We start from the raw sequence: 22483 nt of genomic DNA, 5'->3' as shown, positions 1-22483 counted from the left end.
ATTACAAAACCTGTTGGGCATATGRTACCTTCATCAGGTCTGGCAGGGAGGCAATAAATGCTGTTAGGAACAATTGTTCTTAATTTATCTTAACTGTTGATCAGCTGGACAATCTGAAAGAGAAAGGTAACTACCATCAGTGAATTCGAGGGGTATTTCAGTGGGAGCAGAGGTAACACAGACAAGCCTCTCTGAAATTCAGTGTGCGTAAACTTAAATAAATTACGGAAAAAATAAATTAAGGAAAAACTAATCCGAGGTACTACCACTAACGGGCTCTGAGCTAAGTCTTATGCACAGAAATGGGACCTTGGGGTACAACACTTCTTACGAAGCCCCTGGCTCAATATTTAGTAGTGGTCAAAAGGGAACTGGATGTTAGAAAGCATTAGGAAAGCACAGCGCAGACAACACATGATGAATGTATACATCCAAGAGCTTCTCCCACACGCGGTGTGTGATTTTGCCCTTTTCAGCGCAGTTCGCAGAATGGCAGCAAGAATTATCAGCTCTCTGGAAGTTTCCATACAAGCGCTTAAAGGAGAGGTGCCTGAAAGGAAAAACGATAGACATCTATAAATTTGAGAGAGGAACTGAGAAGGCAGCCTGGGGGATGGTTGTTGGCTAGAAGGACTAGTGGACATTACATGAGACTACCAGGAGGCAGATCCACAAGGAGATGCTTCCCGCATAGCGTGTTGAGGTGCAGAGCTCCCTTGCATGCGATGTGCGCGTTCGAGAGGCAGACGGATGTTTCTGTGCATTATTTTTTCTGAACAAGTTCATTCTTGTGCATAATGTTTACTTGCTTCACCCACGCACTTTCCAAGTCAGCATTTAGTGATTTACATTAAGTATTTCTGTTGGTCATGCTAAAAGCTGTCAGTGATGGATTCTTTCTGTAACAATTTTAGAGTTACTGCTTGGTGTCAGGGTATGTTTCTAGACTATTTTACTTTTCCTCGTTGAAAAAGGTGAGTATATCTGGTGCAGGTTTAGTGAAGAAAATTATTTCTTTATGTTTCTGAAGTTTTTCTGTTGAGTTGTATGGCTTGCTCACAGGAGAGGGGAACACTCACCTCGAGATAGAAACTGCTGACAACTGGACTCATAAACAAAACTAGAATAAATTCTGCATTTGTACATCAAGCTGGATTCTGAAATGTAGTCAATCTGAATTCTTCTCAATCAGTCTCATTCGTCCAGAGATACTTTTATCCCATGCAAAGAGAAAACTGCACGTTGTGATGCCTAACTTAATTTCACTGCAGAAGTCCTTAATTTCTTGGTTTATTCTGTTCTTCTTTTCCAGTTAGAACTGATCCTTTAATTTCATCATCTTCCACTCATTTGGCATCGGCTTCACTAAATATTCCCTGAGCTGAAAGGTATTTTGAGAAGTCAGCATTTGAAATTCTATTTCTCAAAAGCAGCAACGATTGTAACAAAAGGAGACGATTCCTGAGAGCTGATCTCTGCTCAGCTCCAAGGTGACATCCTATTTATTAAAGGTGATAACACTGGGCAGCTGGCTAACTGTGTGGTCAGCTGCTGGTTTGGGGCAGGAGACAGATTTCCCCCCTCCTTTGGGAGCACAGAGACACCAGTGCGCACCAGCAAATGCTTGCTGTGTTGACTGGGCACGCACGCTGGTCAGACAGAGGCTTGTCAGCTAGTCAGCAACACCCAGTCCTGGGCAGATTGTTGATTCCTCTTCCAAGGCAATGAGATTTGACAATGCTCAATGAATATCAAAAGATGAGTATCTTTCTTGAGATCAGTTTTATTAATGTATTTTGTATAACTGGAGATTTTCAAATTAAACTTACCTTCACAATGAGATTTCAGCTCTTTCAGTTTCTGTATAACTTCTAAGCATCATTTACCACTAAAAAGTGGTAGTTTGGGGTTGTAATTTTCTAAATRTCTCCATGTGTAGATGCTCAGCATCTGTTGCAGCTAGGCACTCAGCTTTCYTTGGTTTCTTTCAGTTGGTTTCCCTGGATCCAAAGGAAACCTCTATGTAACYGACTTTCATCCCCGTGTAGATCAAAATGCCAGTTGAAATATCTCTGAGCACATCATCTTCCACGTTTAAGACAAGCTAGAAGGAAGCCTAAGAACAAGCTTAGTTTGACTGTGGAACCAGTCACTTCTAAAGTCCATCACCATGTAACAGTAATTCAGTATAAATCTGCTTTATATTAATTAAAAGCTTCTTAGCGTAGAAAAGCTAATCCCTAAACCATTTACGGTAAAATAAAATCCATGGCAAGAGCTAACTACATCTATTCCACAACTGTTGCATTCAAAAATGAGATCTTTTTTTTATTCTTATTGCAAAAAACAAACAAACAAACAAAAAAACAAACAAAAAACCCAATAACTTATGCTTGAGCTCCCTAACTTTAATCCCTTTGGGCTGATCAATAGTGTAGCTGGTTCCAAGCTCTCTGAGCTGATATTATACCCTTTGCATATATTGCACCAATGACACCTACTAAAAGAAGGCAGATCTGGGCAGCCAAATTTGGGGCAAACAGACCCACATTACGGTATAAATAAGCACTTCCAGCCCACACTAAGAGAGCCCTTCCCTGTATTTAAGGAGGCAGCTGCCAACAATTTGTCAGAACCTTGTAAGCCTAACATTGAATTTATTAGCTATTGCTGGCTGTTAGTGCCAAATCTGCTTAACAAAATCAGCTTGGTGATGGTAGATAATAACTAGAAAAAACATCTACTGTGTCCACAAATATTTCTGATGACAGCTTCCATTTGCTGTTGATCAAGGATGATAGAGCAATAGTTGGTTACTCTGGCCAGGACTTTTAATGGGCTGTCACTGAACAGATGTTTTGGGGTTACAGATAGTGTACTATTTTCTAATTTTCATTACAGATGTAAGTAGTAAAATAGCAAATATTTTCAAAAAGAGTTGGAAGGAAACTATCCCAGTAGACTGGAGCTGATTTTAAGTTCTCAGTTGCTCTTGCAATCTTCTCCACAGTAATCAAAGCTATGTTCCTGCTGAGCATTTTTGATGTCCAAAGAATAAAAGAACAACATGTTCAGTGAGGGATACTTGTGCGATACATGGAAAAGTGGACTTAGTTGTGCTCTTCTTCATCACAGGACTTGTGTTCACTTTAGTTTTGCTCCACATGTGAAGAAATCTAATTTTCCTCTTTCTCATTGACATCTTATACARCCGCCCAACTCCTGACAGATTTCTCTATCTGAGGTAACTGTGCAGCCATAAAGATTTAGTGAGGTTGTGCACTGACCCCTTTTCTTTCCACAAACTCCTTAYCTTTCCATTGGAGCCCTCTCCTATTTCCTTTCCTCTCTCAGCRTATGGAGGACCTGCTCTTAGCTACCTGGTCCACTTTTTAATTCAGTCTATAGCCTTTCCTCTCTTTTGGGCTCAAATCTTTGTCAGCACAGGTTTCCTGTCTAAGCTCCTGGTGTGGTGCCCATCCAGAACACTGGCTGGGGCAATATGCCTCCTCTCATCAGCATTTCTGGGTGCACCTTCCAGCTCTGCTTTCTCATTGCTTCACATCCATGCCCAAGRACTGCCCAGAGGCCAGGGAGGATACACTCAGGAAGAAGATACCAGTGCCAAATTTTATGTCTGGAATCTGTGGTATCACAATGGAAAGTAGTGGCAAAAGTAGCAACACATCCCTTCAAATAATCCAATAAATGACTTCACTGACTAGCTTAACACCACGACTCTCTACACAAACAGACCTGTCCTCCCACTGCTTCGACCTCTGTGGAGATTCCAGCTCCTCCATCCTTCCCCAGATGTATAAATGTCAGCTTTCAACCACAAAGTCATATTGAGAGCAGGAGGATGAGGAGCTGCGAATGACCAGCCAAACTCCTTATGTAAGTGAAACTGGAATATATGCAGTAGAGATTAGCTGGAAACAGTATCTGTGTTGGAAGGACCTTGCTGGGCAGAGAGAGGGTTTGTAGAAAAGGTCCCTAAAAGCTTTAGGGGTSGTGTTCAGCGTGCTGTGAGGCAGGCAGTCTCCAAACACCTAGAGTGTCTGCAGCATGTACCGAAATGTGCTGTTCTGGCTTTGGGAATCCTGTCGGGAAGTGGTGTCAGGAACAGGCTAAAAAGGTTGGTGTTGGCTCAAAATTTAGACATGGCTGCACCAACATAGGATAGGATTTGCATATTGGATTCACAGGAGAAACTTCTTATGGGTAAGGTACAATCTGCTCTACCTTACCCTAGTGGCTGTCACTTGCTTCAGCTGCAACATCTATGGAATAGTACCCATCAAGAACGACAAAGCGGCAGGTCATGAGGGACCACCTATATTGCAGTGTGTTTTACGTATTTATAGTGAAATTCATGTGCATAAAATAAACAAGCCTTTTTAGAAGATATGAAGGTTGAGGCAAGGCAMAATCTTACAGAAGGAAAATGTTCATTGCCAGTGAGCATTTAACACTCAAAAATGTTACAAGGGACTTTTTAAATTGCAGATTCTTCAGGCAGAGGTARGAGACATCTTCTGCGGGTCCTCTACACAGCTTGTGATGATGCATCCTGTAGAGATGCAGCAATAAAAATTCTGTATTGTCTAAAAAGTAGCTGGCAAAACTAGGATAGCACATGGCAGAAGGCAAATAAGCAAAGTCTCACCTAAACAGAGCACAGAGAAAGACAAAACTGAGCTAAATATATACATGCTTCTAAGCTAACTCWAGAACAGCAGTTAATAAGAAGGAAAACTAGATGCCTGGCTTAGATGGCTACRCATGTAACAAGTGTATCAGAAATTACATGGTAGAAAGATAATCAGCAGGACAATAATGTCATGGTACTGATTACACCGAAAGATAAAGTAGATGTCATGTACTGAAGCAACACAGAATCTCTGTGGATGAACTCCATGCTCAATCAATAAACAGAATTATATCAGTGATCATCCACTGAGGTGGTGGCAGTAGCAAGGTTAAACTTAAGATAATAGAAGGTATGAGTAAAGAAAGTAAAATAGTAGGGCAAAACTTCAATAACCCTTGCATAGACTGAGAAACTGTCACACCTGGTATGATAAAGAGTTTAAAATTTAGATACACTTAATGACCATGGAGAAATTTTTTGGGAAACTTGTAATTCTTTACTAAGGCCTGAGCGGTGTGGGGAACCTGGTTAAAAATGTTGCAAAGAGATGGCTTGTATCTATGAACACCAGATACAGAGATTGAACATCCTTGCAGGAGCAGTAAAAGCAAAAAAAGATTGTGAAGAAAAGAATATATAAAAAAAAAGAGAGAGAAAGAAAGATAATTAAAAGAAATTAAAAGAGTCAGCTTGGACAAAGGACAAATAGACTACGAAAATTTTTCAAAGACGCTACATAATTTATCAGAAAATAAATTAGAAATATGAAGTAGGATCCAGTGTTGTTAAACACCACAGCAAAACAGAGAAGAAAACTTCATAAGGAACCGAGAAATATTAAAAAGAACATAAACTCCACAGATTAGAAGTGAAAACACAACAAAGCAGGGCAGAAGAGAGTCTGGGGAATAATGTGCTGCAGGCATCTAAACCAATCATAAACCTTTGTTTTTAACATGTACTTCAAAGCGAGAAACCTGGTAGAATGCATAGATTCTAGCCAATAGACTCAAGACCTAAAAGCATCACTCAAATAAGAAAGACTAAAACAAACAAACAAACAAACAAACAAACAAACAAAAAAGAATGAATTTTTGGTAACCATGTTCCCCAAGCAGAAACTTAGGAAGGTTGCTGGTGGAATCCTTCAGTATACAGGGATAGAGGATCTACCTCCAACTAATTTCCCAGTAGACAGGTCTTAGAACAAACAGCCAAAATGAACATCAACAAATCTCTAGAACCAGATGGTGTTTTCTCAGTACTTCTGAAGGAGCTCAGAAGTGTGCGAATTATGTCCTGTGTAAAAAMCACTTAAAGCTGCCTTTGTATCAGAGGAATGGAAGGTGCCACTAATTCTTTTTCTGAGACCTACATAAGAATCTTGGGAGCTACAAGCCTTTTTGACATCTATAGCAGGCAAAATATTAGCTCTTATGATAAAGACTTAAAAATATACAAATTGAAAGATATCATACAGGGAGAAGAATTAAATAGTCTTTCTAAAAGAAGTTGCGTTTCACCGATCTGTCAGCATTCCTTAAGTAGTCATTGAAAACATAGTRTAAATGATATGTGACTGTTACAGTCTACCTAGGTTTCCAAAAATCTTTCCTAAAAGCTCTTAAAGTCATCAGCRGAGAAGAAAAAAGTTCTTCTACAGATAATCAGCTAGTTAAAGACAGGAAGTTAAAGACTCCACTACTGGAGTCAGGTGGCCACTGACATCCTTAAGGCAACTGTATTGTGGCCAGTGCTCTTCTACACAGTCAGAAGTGCATGAGAATATTGGTGAACAATTTACTGCTGATAATAGGCCGTTCCCAGGACTAAAACCAAAACAAATGGAAAAAGAAAAAAAAAAAAAAAAGCAAAGAACAGTAGTTAAACTAGCTTCATATAAGTGGTATCATGAGAGGATTCATTTCTGTACAAATGGAAAAAGAAAAAAAAAAAAAAAAGCAAAGAATGGTAGAAGGTTCGCATAATACTGAGTGACTGGGAGAGAAAATGGTAGATGATGTTGATAAATGCGAAGTGGTGCACATGAAGAGTAATCCTACCTTTACATATAAAGTGAGGAGTTCTGAATTAGCTCTTACCCCTCAGGAAAGATCTCTTGGAGTGATGACAGGCACTTCTATGAAAACATCAATTCACTGCTCTGTAGAGATTAAAAAAGAAAAAAAAAGATGGAAAAATATTAGGATGCTTGTAGGAAATAAAGAACAAAACAAAAAGATCACCATACCACCACAGGTATTCATGATGTACCCACGCCCAGCACTGCGTGTGCACTTCTCACCCCTCCCCTGCCAGCTCCAGCTCAAAAAAGACGTGATAAAATTTAGAGAGATAGACAGGAGTGTGACAGTTATGGTCAAAGATAGAGAACACTTTCTGTATGAGAATGACAACACAAAACAAATTTTAGGTCGGAAAAGAGACAAATGAAGTTCAAACAGACCAAGTTCAAAACTAAACCTCCTTTTTTTGTGTACTGGGTAGCTGATCTTGACAAGGAAAAGAAAAACAGTATTTTTAAAAGACCACTGAGAGACCCACATCCAATGAAAAGAAATGTGATTGGGGAATTTGAACCCGTTTGAAAATATTCCCCACTGTCTTMATGCAAATTTCATATTCTGCTTACATTATTTTTAATTTATCTCTAATAAGAAACACACACACATACACATGTACCTCTGCACTTGTATTAGGAAAGATACAATAAAGTGTGTAGAAAAAAAATTCGTATTACTAACCTTTTACCTATGTTTTATTACACATCTATTATGAATCACTGAAGCTATTTTTAAAATAAATTAAATATACAGGGAAGAAAGCATGCATAACAGCAGAATTAAAGGTAAATTTGCATTAGGAAGCAATAGGCTTTCTTTTYACATTGGTAGTGTCACAGAATGGAGAACAGTGAAATTTTCTGCTGTGGGGAGTGCTAGCAACAAGGTCAGAATATAATTCATTTCTCGGTCCAGTGCTGAGAATGGAAGTATATCACACTGTAGTTCTTCAAAGGGAATATTTAACCCAAATATATTTATTAAGGCATATGAGAAAGTCTTGATTTAGAGTGGTTTTTGCAGTCATTTCTACAATGCTACTCTACTGTATTCACACTAGAAAAAGGGGAAAATAGGCACAAAGATATTCCACATCCTGTCCAGYGTCACACACAGGATTAAATTCAGGTCCACACTCAGCGGCAGAACCATAAAAATGTCAGAGAAAGTACATCATCATGCCAAAGCGAATGGTTTTATTTGGCTCACAGCTCCACCTCACCTCTCAAAGTAAAGGAACCAATGAAGAAGTAAAGCTAGACAAAACCAAACCAGCTGGCATTTCTTCTGTCATCTAAGCACTTTCTAGTGATTAGACTCATCAAATGCTCTCCCACATTCTGCAGACTGCAGTGTCTTGTCTGGGCGCTGGCCCTCTTTCAATCTTAACTGCCTTAACTGTCTAACGAGATGGGATAGTTGTAGATATCTTTGATGGCTTTTAGGATCATGAAGCTTATTTTGTTTTGGAGGAAGGTCCCTCATAGCTTCATGATCTATTTCTCTCATCCCAGTTTTCTACACTGCAGCACAAGAGGAGCAGGCAGATGGTCTGACATTATGAGAATACATTAGCCAACAGATGGGCTGACTGCTCCGAGCTGGATCTCCAMGCCAGCCACAACAGCATGCTCAATGTTTATTCCTTACACCATTTTTTATTGATCACTCCAGTATTTCCAGCTTATAATTCCAACCTCAGAACAAAAGAGATGAATAAGTGACTAAAGCCATCAGAATGCAATTGGAAGAGAAAGGATGAGACATAATGGTCATTTTAAGTCTCTTTTAATGCTTTTCTCAAGCAAGATATAMAGCATCTAGCAAGCTGTACCCATTAATATATTTTTTCTCTCTTGCACTAAGCATGAAGAGAAAAGATTAAAGTAAGATCTAGGTGTCCATTCCAACACACCGGGTAAGCCTAGAAAAGCAGAACAACGATGGCCAGGGGGTCCAAAACATAGGGACCACTACATAGAGGAGGAAGAATGAAGTAGGTAGGACCAAAATCATAGAGAAACTGCYATTCTACATATGTAAACAAGACATGTTAAAAATTTCTAGTGAAAGAAAACCAAATACTTCTTAAGCATCAGCAGAGCATTCACCATGAAACAGCGCCTAAAACAGTCTGCAGCTGCCAAATGTGGATGACTGTATTTGAGCTACTGTCTCTGGAACCGAATACTAAAGAAATAACCAGATTTTCCCTGACGTGGCAGATCATAGTGGGTGCCATGGACTAYGCTTGGTCGGCAACTTTTTGAGAATTAGATCTACATAAAGAATAAGGAAATCCAAGAGAATGGTTAGAGTCACTGYGCTCCCGTTCCCAGTCACCCAGCAATGGTGATAGCAGGGGCCTTCCCCCAACCCTTGAGTCACTAGGAGAGTATGTTCTAGGTCCTTCATGCACTATTTAGGCCTAACTCAGTACCTCTAAAGACTGTCTTTAGTGTGTCACCATCAAAAAACAAATGAACTTAAGTAGTATACAGGTGCCTTTCTCCCACCACCTCCAGCGTAAGTGTTTGCTTTAAACTGAGGCTGCCAAAGGCAAGTGAATATAACTCTCTGTTGCTGGTAACATGAACAACAGTAACACCTCCTTTATCCSCCTGCCTGCTGGAGCATGCACAGACAACACGAGGAATTTTGAAATATTTCTGCGTGAGAGAACTACATCCGCACTACGGCTTCCTTGGTGCAAATTTGCCCCACCCAGAACCAGGTTGTGCCCTAGTGCATTGCCCTTTCCCTCCCACCTTGGATGACATCTATCCAGTTGACAGCGCTCAGCCTTGCCATGGTTCCTCTGTGTTGTTCAGCTGTTCTTTGTTCTTTGAGATGATGACTCTGAACTGCAGGCCAACAGGAGAACTTTMTTCCTCAAGTAGCAGCAGCAGTGTCTGTGGCCAGGAACAATACCAAGAAGTAGGTGAGGAGGAGTGTGTGGAGAGGACACAGCCTCCAGAACAGTTGCTTGGAAATGGTTATCTCTTCAGCTGCTCAACAATRCAGCACCCAACCTGTCCTTTGGTGGTCTGGGCTTCATCACCCTTAAGGTCTGATGACCTCAATAGCTATTAATGAACATGCTTTGCTCAGCTCTATTGCTTCTTAGCACATTGAGGTTTTCTCTCATATCATGGAGTGTGATATAGACAATGACAGAGATTAAACCACCACCTCTACCTACTTGTATCAGAATTTCTCAGGCAGATGAGAATTGAATTGACAGAGGAATGAGCTGAGATGCTCTCACTGCAGCTCAGAAGGACTCATTCTGACTCTCAGACTAGCTGTGTAACATTGTGTTATGAGAAGCCTGGCAAATATAAATCTTTCCAAGGTCTCTTTGTCTGTCTGCCCCATTGTTCAGCCTGACCACTTGCTCAGGGACAGCATGATACAGTGTGACGGTTCAAATGAGGATCTCTTGGTCAGATCCTTGAACTCATCAGCCATGAGAGCAGTTCTGTTGTTAGAACAGCCGGCAAGCAGTAATCACAGATCATCTTCAGCAGGGAGCAGAGATTGTCACAGTAGGTGCTTCTGTGGAGGATAAAATCCCATTGATGTATTCTGAATAAGAGTTTACTACAATTAGGAAGTTAATTTTCTGTCTGAAAGGGCTCAGTGAAGTCAATACAGGCATTGTCCAGGGAACACTGGGGCTTTCAACAAGTGGTATCACATAGCTTGGCAGGTAACACATCCGTTTATGACTTTTTTTAACGCTCTTATAATTTCCAAGCCACTAGCCAAAATGCATGACTAACAGTTTCATGCACACAATTCCTGCCTATGCTGCATATAGCATAGTTAACATGACTCAGCAATCTCCTTCAGGAATAGCAATGTGATTTCTCCAGAAGAGATTTTTTACAAGCAAATAGCTCATGATTATGGATTATAAATGCTTTGAGATTTAACAGCAATTTCTCTGTTTGCCACTCCTTTAGTGCCAAGAGAACACGTACTTGAGAYGAACACACACACGTTGACTTGAGAAAAAGTACTAATATTGCATCTTTGTCAGTCATTTTCATGATCTGGYCAGCCTGGAAAAGCAGGCCAGGAGGAGATTTCAAAATACTCACTTTTTCTAGAGATAGGACTTCACAATCTGGCACCAGACACAGCTGGCATMGTGAATAGGCACCAAAAATCATGTTTTTCTGATTTGCAGACAAGTATACAATCATAAGCATTTAGTATAAACTCCTTGGTTGTAAATGATCATATGCTACTGGAGGTATAGATGTGTCATTTGAGAGAATCTCTAGAAGTGGTTTGTCAGCTGTATTAATCTCAAAATCACAACAGCAGATGAAATTATGGAACATTGTGGTTCCAGACACAATGTCAAATGCTTCTTTAYCAGGCTGTACATAACCTCATTCAGATGGTTCCAAGTTCTTGGTATTTCAGCCCAAGCTACTAACAAGCGTCTGAGAATGGCATTAATACCGAAACACAACACAGCTAATCATCTGCGCATGTTGTAGYGAAAGAGCACCAAAGTACATGTTAGTAATTTCTTGACTTTCTCGAGGTCAGTCTGAGCATAAAAAGTTACAGAAAAGTTGGGGCCAGCAATTCTGCTGCTTTTTCATAACAGGAAATTGCAGTAGATYTGAAAAAAGAACAATCGATGTCTTGATTTGTATTTTTGCTCTGGGCACTRTGAATGGCCCTTATCTTGTCTTCCTCCAAAGGAAAAAGGTCATATGCATACAAATGCAATAACAAAAGAAGGCAACCAYGGTTACTGAGGTTTCACATTTATACTTTTTAACTTGGATACCAGATGTTCTGAATCAGCTGAAAACTTCTGGAAGTCAYTAACCACACAGATCTTTGGATTCCTTAATCAGGATTCATTGAAATGTGGACTSATGCCTGGCATTCTAGTAAGCAGAATTTCTACAACTTTTTTCAGAATTCCCATTTCAAAGGAAACTCAGCACAGCAGATTTCTGATTCAGAATGCTCCCTGGTGAGAGGTTAATAGCATGTTCATCTACAGGGCCTTCTCTGATGATCATGAGTTGAGATGTTTGAGTGAGCTCAAGTTTTGTGAAGACTTTTGGAGCCCTAAGGCTCATTACAGACTGTATGTAGGCTATGGTAAACCTTCTTTACCTTGCCATCACAAAAATATTCAGTTTGTTTGTCCTCCATTTAAGAATCCTCTTCAACATCCTCTGCCTGGCAGATGCACTCAACATGGTTGCCAGTTTTGCAGAAATGCACTTTCAATCTACTTTCAAAGTATTGACGCTGCCTTTCACTGTCTAACAGAAACGCAAGGGACTGATCTTGTCTGATGGTGCTGATGTACTGAAGTTCCTAAGATTTCAGGGATCATGGGGACAACAATTATCTTTTCAATCCTGATGAACGGTATGTTCACTTGAGGTTGCTGGAAAATGAATTTCCTTTGTCTGCAGCAATGTTGATTCAATTGCCAAGTCCTTTTCCAGAGTGATCACAGAGGTGACACTCACCTATGTGAGTAGGTGCTACCAAACCCCACAAAACCCCAGTTCACCTTGGATTCCACAGAAAACATAATCTCTTAACATATTATTGAGAAAATAACAATCATGCAACATTCAGAGACCCMAAAAAGTTCAGCAAAATCCTAGCTAGCTTGCTGATTTTCCTTGTGAAATCAAAATCTCTGGACAACGACAGATGACACAGTTGAGAAATATGCTTTCAGCAGGGCTATGTTTTCATTTAGGCAAAGCAGGTGATGATATAGCAGTACAGCAACCTGTTTTGAAAACAGATAATATGAAATAGAAAAGTCCTTCTGAGCAGGAATCCTGTGATATAAACTGACTTATGTGGACCTTTCCAGAGAATCCCAGCTTTGCCATCTCAGGTTCTAGATGAGCCTTTCACACTAGACACTGCACTTAAGATGTTTTAGCTAAAAAGGGACATTGTCCTGCAGATAATGACCCTCCAGGAACAGCTCCACAGTTTGTGGAGCCTGGGCCACCGCAAAGACAGTGTCGTGTTTGTGGGACAGGAGAAAAGTACCCGGATGGCTCACAGTACACAAACATAACAATCAATCTCAGCAGCACTGGAGAAGATTGTAATAGCAGCACTAAGACTGGTAGGAATGGGGAGTGAATGGTTGGTGTAGAAGCACCAGAGGAAGAAATGGCAGGACAAGAGAGATAAGAATGGCAGGAGCTGATGSTATCTAGATTACTAGGTCATCAAATTTTAGTGCTCATCTACCTGCAGCTTCTCAGGACACCAGGTTGGGAGACAAAGAACAGTGAGTAAACTGTGATTAACAGACAGTGACTAACAGAATGTGTGACTGTTAGCGTGCCACTAAGTGACTAACAGGCCACTGTCAGCTCCTAGTGGTGACAAAAAGGCACATCCAAACTTACAGCATGGTTGCTAACCAACAAAGAGCCCAGAAGACATGAGGGGGACTTGGCAGCTGGCATCCCTTGCCCTTCATATCATTTCAGGGAATCCTGGAACGACTGGTGAACATGTGATCTTGGTGCTTGCATGTTGGGTAGACTCCTTGCACGCACACTTGGGCTTGTGAGAATGCAGGTATGGGTGCATGAGTGAAATCAGTTTTCTTCATTTTTTTTAATAAAAGCTCTTCCCTTCCTAGAGCTTCTCACATGGAGACTTACTATATTGCTGCTACAATGTTGCAGTATTATTTCTTACAACATGAGCAGGAATGACACACAGCAGCCTGACTGCTGCAAATMCTGAGGAGGAGGCAGGTCAGAACCTGAAATCTTTCTGCAGTAATGAGAAACATCCTTGACATAACATGCACAACTTAGGTGAGCTCTGTACACAAAACCCACAGCACTTGTGCACACATAACAGTCAGTTCAATGAAGAGGCAAGGCAAAAGCATAAGCAGGACATAGACCCCCCCCCAAAAAAAAGAAAATGAAGGAAAGATAATGTTTTCTAAGAATACAGACCCTCAGATACTAGCCAGGCAGGTAGGAGACTCCTAATGATTCAAGCACTAATTCCTCTGAAGAAAAGATTTTCACWAAAGTTGAGTTAAGTCAGAGAAAATACTAGGGCAGAGGACTCAGGCTGGTGAGGACTACACCAGAAAAAGTGACAGCAGTGAAGACAGAGAAAGGAAAGAAAAACCCTCAAGAGAGCTTCTTTCCTGTCACCTAGGAACAACTGAGGTCTCCTCAAGAGAAGGAGCTCTCTCCTCTGCAGGAAGGATGCATCTGATACTGTAAGTGGAAGTAAGTGATGCCAAGTGACTGCCTCATGAATCTCATGTCGAGAGAAGCGCAGTGGGAGATCACTTCAGCATCAGCACAGAACAGAGAGACAGTCTCCTGAATTAATAACCTGAATCTACTGTTCTCCTTCTGACAGCTACAAGAAGATGTAAAAGCCAGACACAGTTTGCRTTTGCAGGATGTTATTATTTCTGTTGAAATTCAAAATCAAAGCAGGCAGGACAAAACATAGTCAGAATTATGTGAATACTCCATGTATGACCTTCTCCCACATTAAACACATTAAAAAAGGGCACAGAGCTGATACTCAGTTTACATCATGAGATGTAAACTCATCATTTTACATCACGAGATGTAAACTCTCATTTTTGGGCCAGATAGCCTTGGTAATTCCTCTGCAGYGTCCTAGATCAGATCCCCTGGCAAGCAGCAAACCACCTAAGACAGCAAGTCAGACTGGTAAATGGGTGCCGCTGTCCACCACAGGGGAGAGTCTCTGATAACCATCATGCTCCATCTCAGCTCTGTTACCTTCCTTTCAGTACATCACAACCATCAGTGGATAATCCTCAGCAATCCAACACTGTCCCGTTGCCTTTACGTGTTATTTATCTGCGCTGTTCCTGTGAACAGGAATGTCACGTCACTGAGCACTGCACAACCACATAGCAAAAAGATGTTCTCTCCCCCTAAAGAGTATTGGCTCAAATCCCAAAAAGCCCTTATGTTCCAAAATTTAGACAAGGCAAGATTCAGCAAGACTTTTTATTAGGCCAGTTAGCATCATGGGAAAAAGTAAGCATACTTTTGCACACACTACCTTTTTCTGATTTGAAACAGAAGCTGCAAACTTCATAGCCAAACATAAGTTGAGACCAACTGCTCTGAGTCCAATTAAATTGTATCAGCTGGTGCATCAGAAGGGCCTAGCTGGTACATGGCAAAGAGAGTGAAGGTAGGGTGAAGCAGGTGAAGTAGTTACAACGCAGCAGAAAGAGGGAGACATAGTTTATTCCTTCTTGGAATAGTGGTAGAGAGTATAATGCTCCCTAAAGCTAAACTGTTCGGAGTCCATGATTTTTGGTATCTGGTAAAATTGTGGGGTTTTTTTGCCTAACATTAGCCTTGGAAGCTGTTTCAGAACTGAGAGATGGAGTGACTTYTACGAAAAATCTCCACCTTCTACTGAAAACAGTTTAACAATTATCTGAGTTTGCTTTGTGTGTATTTTATTCCAAGAAGTGAACCCAGAGCTTTTCAAGGCTCTATAGTAGGTGAAGATGTGTCAGCAAAGTTTGTATTTGTTCTTTGGGTATGGTCTAGATTAATTCAGCATGTGCCAGACTGTAGGGAGATTGCTTCTGAGATGGATTTATGGTGAGACTACTGAAGGCTAGGAAGGGAGAAGGCAGATTTGGATAATGGTTTYAACCGGTAAGTGATTTTTTACATAGGCATCAGGGAGGATGGTCATGGCAGTGAAYATGAATGGTCAAAAAAAGGGCAGATTTCCTTAGTGGACTTAAGAACAGAAATCCAAAAAACATCACCTCCTTGTTCAGGGGCTGCAGATGCTAAMCTGTTCAGACTGCTCAGAAAAATAAAAATAAACCCTATTAACATGCTCTCCTCCACTCCATTAGTAAATCAAAGTGCAAAGRCAGGGAGAGAAAGAGAGAGAGAAGCAGCTCATCTCTTGCRTAGTRCAGATCCTTGCTCAGTGGGAATGGCTCTGAACCCACACCTCCCGCAGTCGTAAGGAAGTGCCGGAATCTCCAAAATGCGCCTCAGTCTGGACCGTATGGGAAGGAAAGAAATGAGATGCCAAGGGTGACTTTCCAGACTAAGTGCAAAATCCATAAATGAGAAGGGAAAGCTGTTGAGAAGACAGTGAAGTCCCAAGGGCTGCTGCCACAGGCCTTTTGTCCGCTTTATCAAACGATTGTCAAACGCAGAAGMGTGTAGATAAATCGAGAAGGTAGGCCACGGGCTCCGCAGTCGAGCTGGTTCGCTCGCTCTCCTTCTGGATACGTTAACCCGGGCCCTTTCAAGGGGACACGGTGTGCAACTCATCGGCTTCCTCAAACACACCACACTTGCACCTGCAGCATCCGCCGTTAAGCACCATTTCATAGGGGAGCAATAAATAAAACTTGGGTACAGCTGATGTACATGAACTAATCCCCACGAGCCAACTCGGAGAAATCCCCAGGGGTCTCAGCCCAAATTAGCTTTCCTAACTTCTTGAAGCAATTAGCTCTGAGGTCTTTTTGATGAYATTTACATTAAAATTCACCTTTCCTTCCTTCTCCCTGTTAACTGCATTAAACTATTTATTTCATAGTACATTCTTGGAGCTTGGTGACATGTAAATATCAAGGAACTGTCTAAGCTTTTAGCAGACATTCTGGAAACTTAGAAAAGCTGCAGCTTCYTGATTTTCTTAGTCAATCTAAAACATTCACAAGCCGCTGTAAGGTGAATGAATGACAACTGTAGTTCATTTTTCAGAGTGAAGGGTTTTGGAAGAGGATACTCTTTTGGCACTTGGAGGTGAGGGGGAAGCAGTAGCAATCAGCTGAAGAGAGATAGACCAGAACTTTGAAAGTGAAGTTAGTATTTTTGGTTGTTTACARCTCTGACCAAAATTAAAGACAGGTGGCATGTTTTACTTACCAAGTAAATCTAGGTCTGACTTTCAAATGAGCACAGCATTTTAGGAAAAGCTTCTGCTCCAAAAAKGAATCATGTTTACTTGATAAGTCTACTTCAAACAACACTGAACATCAGGATGTGGTCTTGAGGTGTCTTCTATTATTCCTGAACTGCCAGTTCTCCAGTCTGCATTTAACATTGAAGCAGGCCAGAGACTTTGACAGGAGATGCAAGGCAGACTGGAGCACCAGATAAAGTTCTTGAGCAGACTAGTCTCTGTGTTTCTTGCATGCCTATCTCTGTAGCAGGCATTCATRTAGAACAGACTCTGGAATCCTCTTGTCACATGAGGACCCTAATAATCTAAGTCCACATTCAAAAGACAGATGAAGATAGGAACACTGGAGGACAAGTCTGAAACCCCCTACTTGTTATTCCTTCAAAATCACTACCAAACTTCAGAAAAGCCAGGGTAAAATGTGCCTGTAAATGCCTGGATTAAAGACAACCAGATGCTCGTAAAATCACATTAAATCARTATTTTTCATGAAGATGCCACAAAGAAATTCATGACGAACAACCTATTTAACACTGCTAGTACTGAAATTACATGTTACTAGAAGTAGTAGGCACAGATACTACAGTGATGCTGTAGGATGCTGTGCTCTGCAATGCCATTTTCAGCACCATTCTGCACAATTAAAATGTATTTTTCCAGCTTCATGTGCTGGAAAGGTGCAGGAGCATTCAGGGCATATCATGCATATGATCCTTGAGGACCCATTAGTCTCAGGAGGGTGAGGGTAGCGGTCACGTAGGGATGTGCATAGGGTAACTGGAAAAGAAAGAAGTCTTGCAGGGAAAGGGACTGAAACAAGGGGATAGATTTCATACTCAGGGAAGCAGAGGACAGAGTTACACCATAACATTGAAAGTCTAATCAGGRCAGTAAACAAACATCTTGACAGATATGTTGTACATCACTCTTTCCAGGTGGAGTTGAGACATTTATGAATTAGGACTAATTAGGGTTCTCTGCTACTTCAGTTTATAGGTCAGGCTTAGATAAYCTAAAGAGCATTTCATCATTTTCTTGTCATAAGAACTTCTGTTTGTGAGGATATGACATAAAATCCCTCCTTAATCCTGCCGTATCTCTGAACAACACCCTTGCTGCTGGTCTCTCRCACTTCTTTTCAGAAAAGCTTGCCAGTCGCTCTGACACCCAACTGACTAATAGCGATGACATAAACAGCTGGTTGCTGTTGACAGATGCAACAGTACATATAAAGTCGCAGTAAGAAATTAAAAGGTTTATTTATCACCAATCTCTGTAGTGCTGCTCTCAAACTCAAAAGGTCAAGTCTAGTAGCAACAACTAACAGCGTATATTAACAGATGAAATTAMAAAGACAAGTTCCCAGGCAAAACATGAGTTGAGATCTTCCTGGTCACTAAGAGGAGATTCAAATATTTCCATAACAGTGACGCTGCATGCCTGATTTGATAAGCTCAACTATAGCCATTATAACACACAAGCTCTTACAGTTAGGAGAGAATATACTAATATTAAGTGGAGTCTGTAGCAGTCTCTATGGTTACAGACTAAAATTTTCTCATACAAGCCATCATCTTCTGATGCTTCAACTTTTCATGTTTCAACTGCTTATACTGAAATTTTCCATCACTGCTCATTGTTTTAGGTGAATTCTCTAGCAATGAGCTTAGCAAAGAATTCTAGCAGATTCTCATTTTGAAACAACTATTGGAAATCTGGCAGGGACTTAATGTTGTCATCTGTTACCATCCTCCCAAATTTATCCCATGGCCTGGTGATTTTAAAAGATTCAGATCATGCCARAGGCTTTGGGCTGAAAGGTCCAAATGTAACATCTGCAGTGGATGCACCGATCTCAGCCTGCCATTTTACCAAACACTGCCAGAACCACTTCCCTGTGCACGTCTCCAAAGTCCTGCAGAACATGAGTTCCAATGGGGCACAGCAGCTTTTCTCTTCATCTACAGGATTATATTTGGGACCTGAGGGTGCAGAGGCAGCCTAAATTTATATCTGCAGCTCTTTCACCAATATGTTATAAATAACTGGCTACAGGCACTGGTATTCTGGAAGTTTATCTAYTGGTCCCAGCAGTAGAGATCTGTGCAGTGGATCCAAACTCCCYAAGTCAGAACAGTCATTCTGCAGGACACCAGCTTCTAAGAAAGAGACTTCTATAGAACAAGGCTCTGGTACTTGATGCTCAAGACTGGTATGCATTTTAAAACCTGAACTGAAATCATTTGCTTTCAACAGCCTTGTGAAAAGAAGTCCAGACCTTTTCATCTCTCACCAGCCCATATACCGCAGGGTAATGTGTGCCATCATCATCATGTATCCTAAATTCTGCTCAACCAAACCATGACATAGCAGAGAAAAATGGATCCTGTGTCTCTTGTTTTGGGTCACAGGAGCCMAGATGATCTAGGTATACCAGTGAAGTCTTTAGCCAAACTGGGATCCTAGGCAACAGCTTTCTCTTTCTCCAGTATCTTTACCAACCTTCACATCTTCACACATTCCTTCACAGCTTGCTGTATTTCTCCAGAGAGTTTGGGTGGTTGTCTGCTAAATTTGAACTGTCTGAATAGCCAACTACTGCTATATATTACTGATTTCCCAATTTATTTTAAGCTTTTGAAAGTATTTACCAAATAAGTGACTGGTTGCTGCTCTTGTACGTTGCAGGTGTCCTGTGGCTGTCAGTAGTATCTGAGGTGTTATACATCATGCTGTTAGTCGTTGGATTCAGCCTTATGTGCCTAGAGCTCTTTCATTCAAGCAGTGTGATAGATGGGCTCAAGTTAAATGCCTTTGCTGCTGTCTTCACTGTGCTCTCAGGTATGAATCTTCCCTTTTCGGTTGCCCTAGGAACAAGAATAAAATGGATTTCTAAAACTTTGAAAGAATAAAAATATGGGGCTACATGACTCTTTTATCCACATTCTGCCATCCCATTTTCACTGCAAGTTTGGCACAAGGCCAGCATAACAAAGTTGCCTCTTGCCAGGGAGAAGTAGAAATGCATAGTCCTGAATTCCCAAAGACATTGCAGTAATTAGCCCCCACCCCACCTACAACCACGGCCTCCCTAAGTCTCCTTTTTTCAGCAGCATAACACTGGCTTTCCCATAGGAGGTGAAAAATGTATAGTGTTGAAAATTCTTCTTGCGTTGTTAATCCTAAGAAAAATAGGGTTCTAGCAATTACACTTAAGAGCAACCAACCCTAAGAATAAAGTGGGACATGTACATCTTCCAGAGCAACTGTTTCAGGCTATTTTCCAGCTTGGTCTGTACTTGGGAGTCCTTTAGTACTTCGGTAAGGAATTCACTTCTCTAAAGGAAGTTATCAAACATAACCATGTAGTTAAAGGTCTTTTCACTTCTGAGCTAAAATCTCCCTAGTTTAGACAGCAGCTTCCCAGGAATTCGAGAAGCAGCCAGCAACAGCTGTCCTTTGTGAGCACTCCTGCACGGACTTCTCCGGCAGGAAGGACTTCTGCAACAAAAGAGAGCAAGTGTGTTTTAGCCTAGTGCATTGCAAGCCAAGAGATTATAACGTGCAGCGCTCATTTCTGCRGAGAAGTTTCTATTCTCAGGGATTGTTTCAAACTGCGCAGTGCAATTTGTGGCATAAAACTTAGATCAGAAGTGGATCTGAGAGGACAAAAAATTCTGGGGAAAATGGCCAAAGTATACTTTTCAGCTCTGGATGTTGTTTGGATAAAAAAAAATGTCATTTCTGTTCAATTTTCAAAAACAAGCAGCACTGAATTCTTCAGCATTCAGGTAATTATTTCCATGCTGCTTCTCTTTTCTTTTTGATGTTAATTGCAGTTGTAAGTTTTGTAAAAATTATAGTATTCTTTTAGACATCCTTGTTGTTCTTTTTTCCTTCCTCTTTTACAAACAAAATGACATCAGATTCCAAATATAAATTTTAAAATTTTACAGGGGACAGGGATGGAAAAAGAGGAAGAGGCAATAAAATAAATGCTAGCTGTTATTTTCAGTAACAAAATATCAGAGGAAGGAAAGAAGACTAATTTTAGAAAAAGACTCCACTTTTTCCAAAGCTGAAAAAATGAAAATTTTATTTGAAAATTTATTTATGGTTTCCATTTTTTTCTCACCCAAATTCTGGAAAAAACATGCTGCTCCTCTGTACTGGCAACCCTACTCCAAGTTTTAATTCTTAAGTAGCATAAATTTAGAATGCAGARAACTTCTGGCTTAGGATGTATCTGAAAAAAAAAATGGTGATCATAGAATCACAGAATGCTTGAGGCTGGAAAGGGCCTTTAAAGATCATGTAGTCCAACCCCCCCTGCACAAGCACAGTCACCTAGAGCAAGTTGCCCAAGAACCTTTACAGATAGCTTTTGAGTATCTCCAGGGATGGAGACTCCCCAACCTCTCTGAGCAGCCTGCTCCAATCACTCTCATAATCAAAAAGATTTTCCATATGCCCTGTGTTTCAGCAATGTACCAGGTAAACGGCCTCTCTTGTAAAATTCATGTTCACGTGATATATTCCATAAGTAATATTTTTAGGAAAGTTCTCCAAAAGTGCTTCAAAGTACATTAGCTTTTCCAAAACTAGTTCCTTAAGCTCTTCCATCTCTGAGACCTAGAAATAGCTCTAGTCCTGCAGGTCTAACGATCTCAAAAAAAAAAATTACGTGGTCAGTGCTTCTGCTACAGTCCCACCATATTGTCAGATTTTCCAACTGCAAGGTACCASACGCGTGCATTGCCCTGGCGTCCAGGTGAGCAGGCATACAGGCATTTTGTCTTATTTGTCCAGCTCTTAAACAGCAGGTTACAGGAAAGGATAAATATTGCATTTGTTTATTTCTGTTAAAGACAGGTCATTTTATCCAAAATATGAACATTAAAAATGCAACATAAAATATCTTGGGGTATCCACATGGAGAAGTCGGCAAGGTATGTGTAAAATAAACTAAACCTATGGGTGGCATCAGGAACAAATGAAAAGTGCATGAAGCAGCACAGTAAAGACGACATGCATTGCKGTCCTGTAGCTTATACATTGTATAATGCTCTTCTCAGTACAGCCAGAYAGATGTCCTCCTCCAACCCTCTTCCTATTAGGCAGAAAAAGCAACAAGTGGCACAGTTTCATTTTGGTCCTGGTGTTAGAGCAGGACTTGCTGATGACCTCCTGCTCACCTGTATCAACGGGCTGTCATCCTGGACTCCCACACAGTCCCTTCAAGTGCAAGATTTGAACATTGCTGAAACCCCCATGAAGGTTTCGTATGATAGAAAAGAACTGCTTTGCTGAAGGTAGTCTTGGCTGCGTCAGACTTGCTGATGGCTGTGAGTGACGACGACACGTCTCTGGGCAGTCTGTCTGTAATGTTTTATCAAGGTTGAAAAGTTACTGACAGTAGGTATACGAACAGCRGTCCACAAACTTTAACATCAATGCCGTAACTGTCAACTGGAGAAAAATACCCTGATTTAAAAAGTACTGCAGGCTCCCAATGAATTCTGGAAATTAAATATAGCCAGAAACAAGCAAGGTGCGTACCAGGTTGCTGTGCTCCCATTAGGCCGCCCACCCTGCCAATATCTCATTTCTGCCAATGTGAATCGCTGCTTTCCACTCCTAACTTCCCAGTGTGTCACACCGACACAAAGCAGCTGAGCAAATCACTGCAGTTYCTGGTAATAAAATATCCGCTTTCAGCCTCTGCAGTTATTTGTATCAAATATGACATTTG

General features: G+C 40.8%; 1 protein-coding gene across 2 annotated transcripts in view; it reads left to right on the top strand.

The window, feature by feature from the left end:
• Positions 1-22483, top strand: part of GSG1L (GSG1 like) — a 107295-nt gene that overhangs the window by 54875 nt on the left and 29937 nt on the right. For both annotated transcript variants that reach the window (XM_085307254.1, XM_085307256.1), the window contains one exon: positions 19420-19572. In XM_085307254.1, the coding sequence (XP_085163380.1) occupies positions 19420-19572 (153 nt within the window). The remainder of the gene's footprint in view (positions 1-19419; positions 19573-22483) is intronic.

Source organism: Rhea americana, unplaced genomic scaffold, assembly GCF_003343005.1.
Source record: "Rhea americana isolate MKP2758 unplaced genomic scaffold, rheAme1 scaffold_255, whole genome shotgun sequence".
Lineage (NCBI taxonomy): Eukaryota > Metazoa > Chordata > Aves > Rheiformes > Rheidae > Rhea > Rhea americana.
Note: the sequence above shows the minus strand (reverse complement) of the source record. Positions and strands in the feature narration are given on the sequence as shown.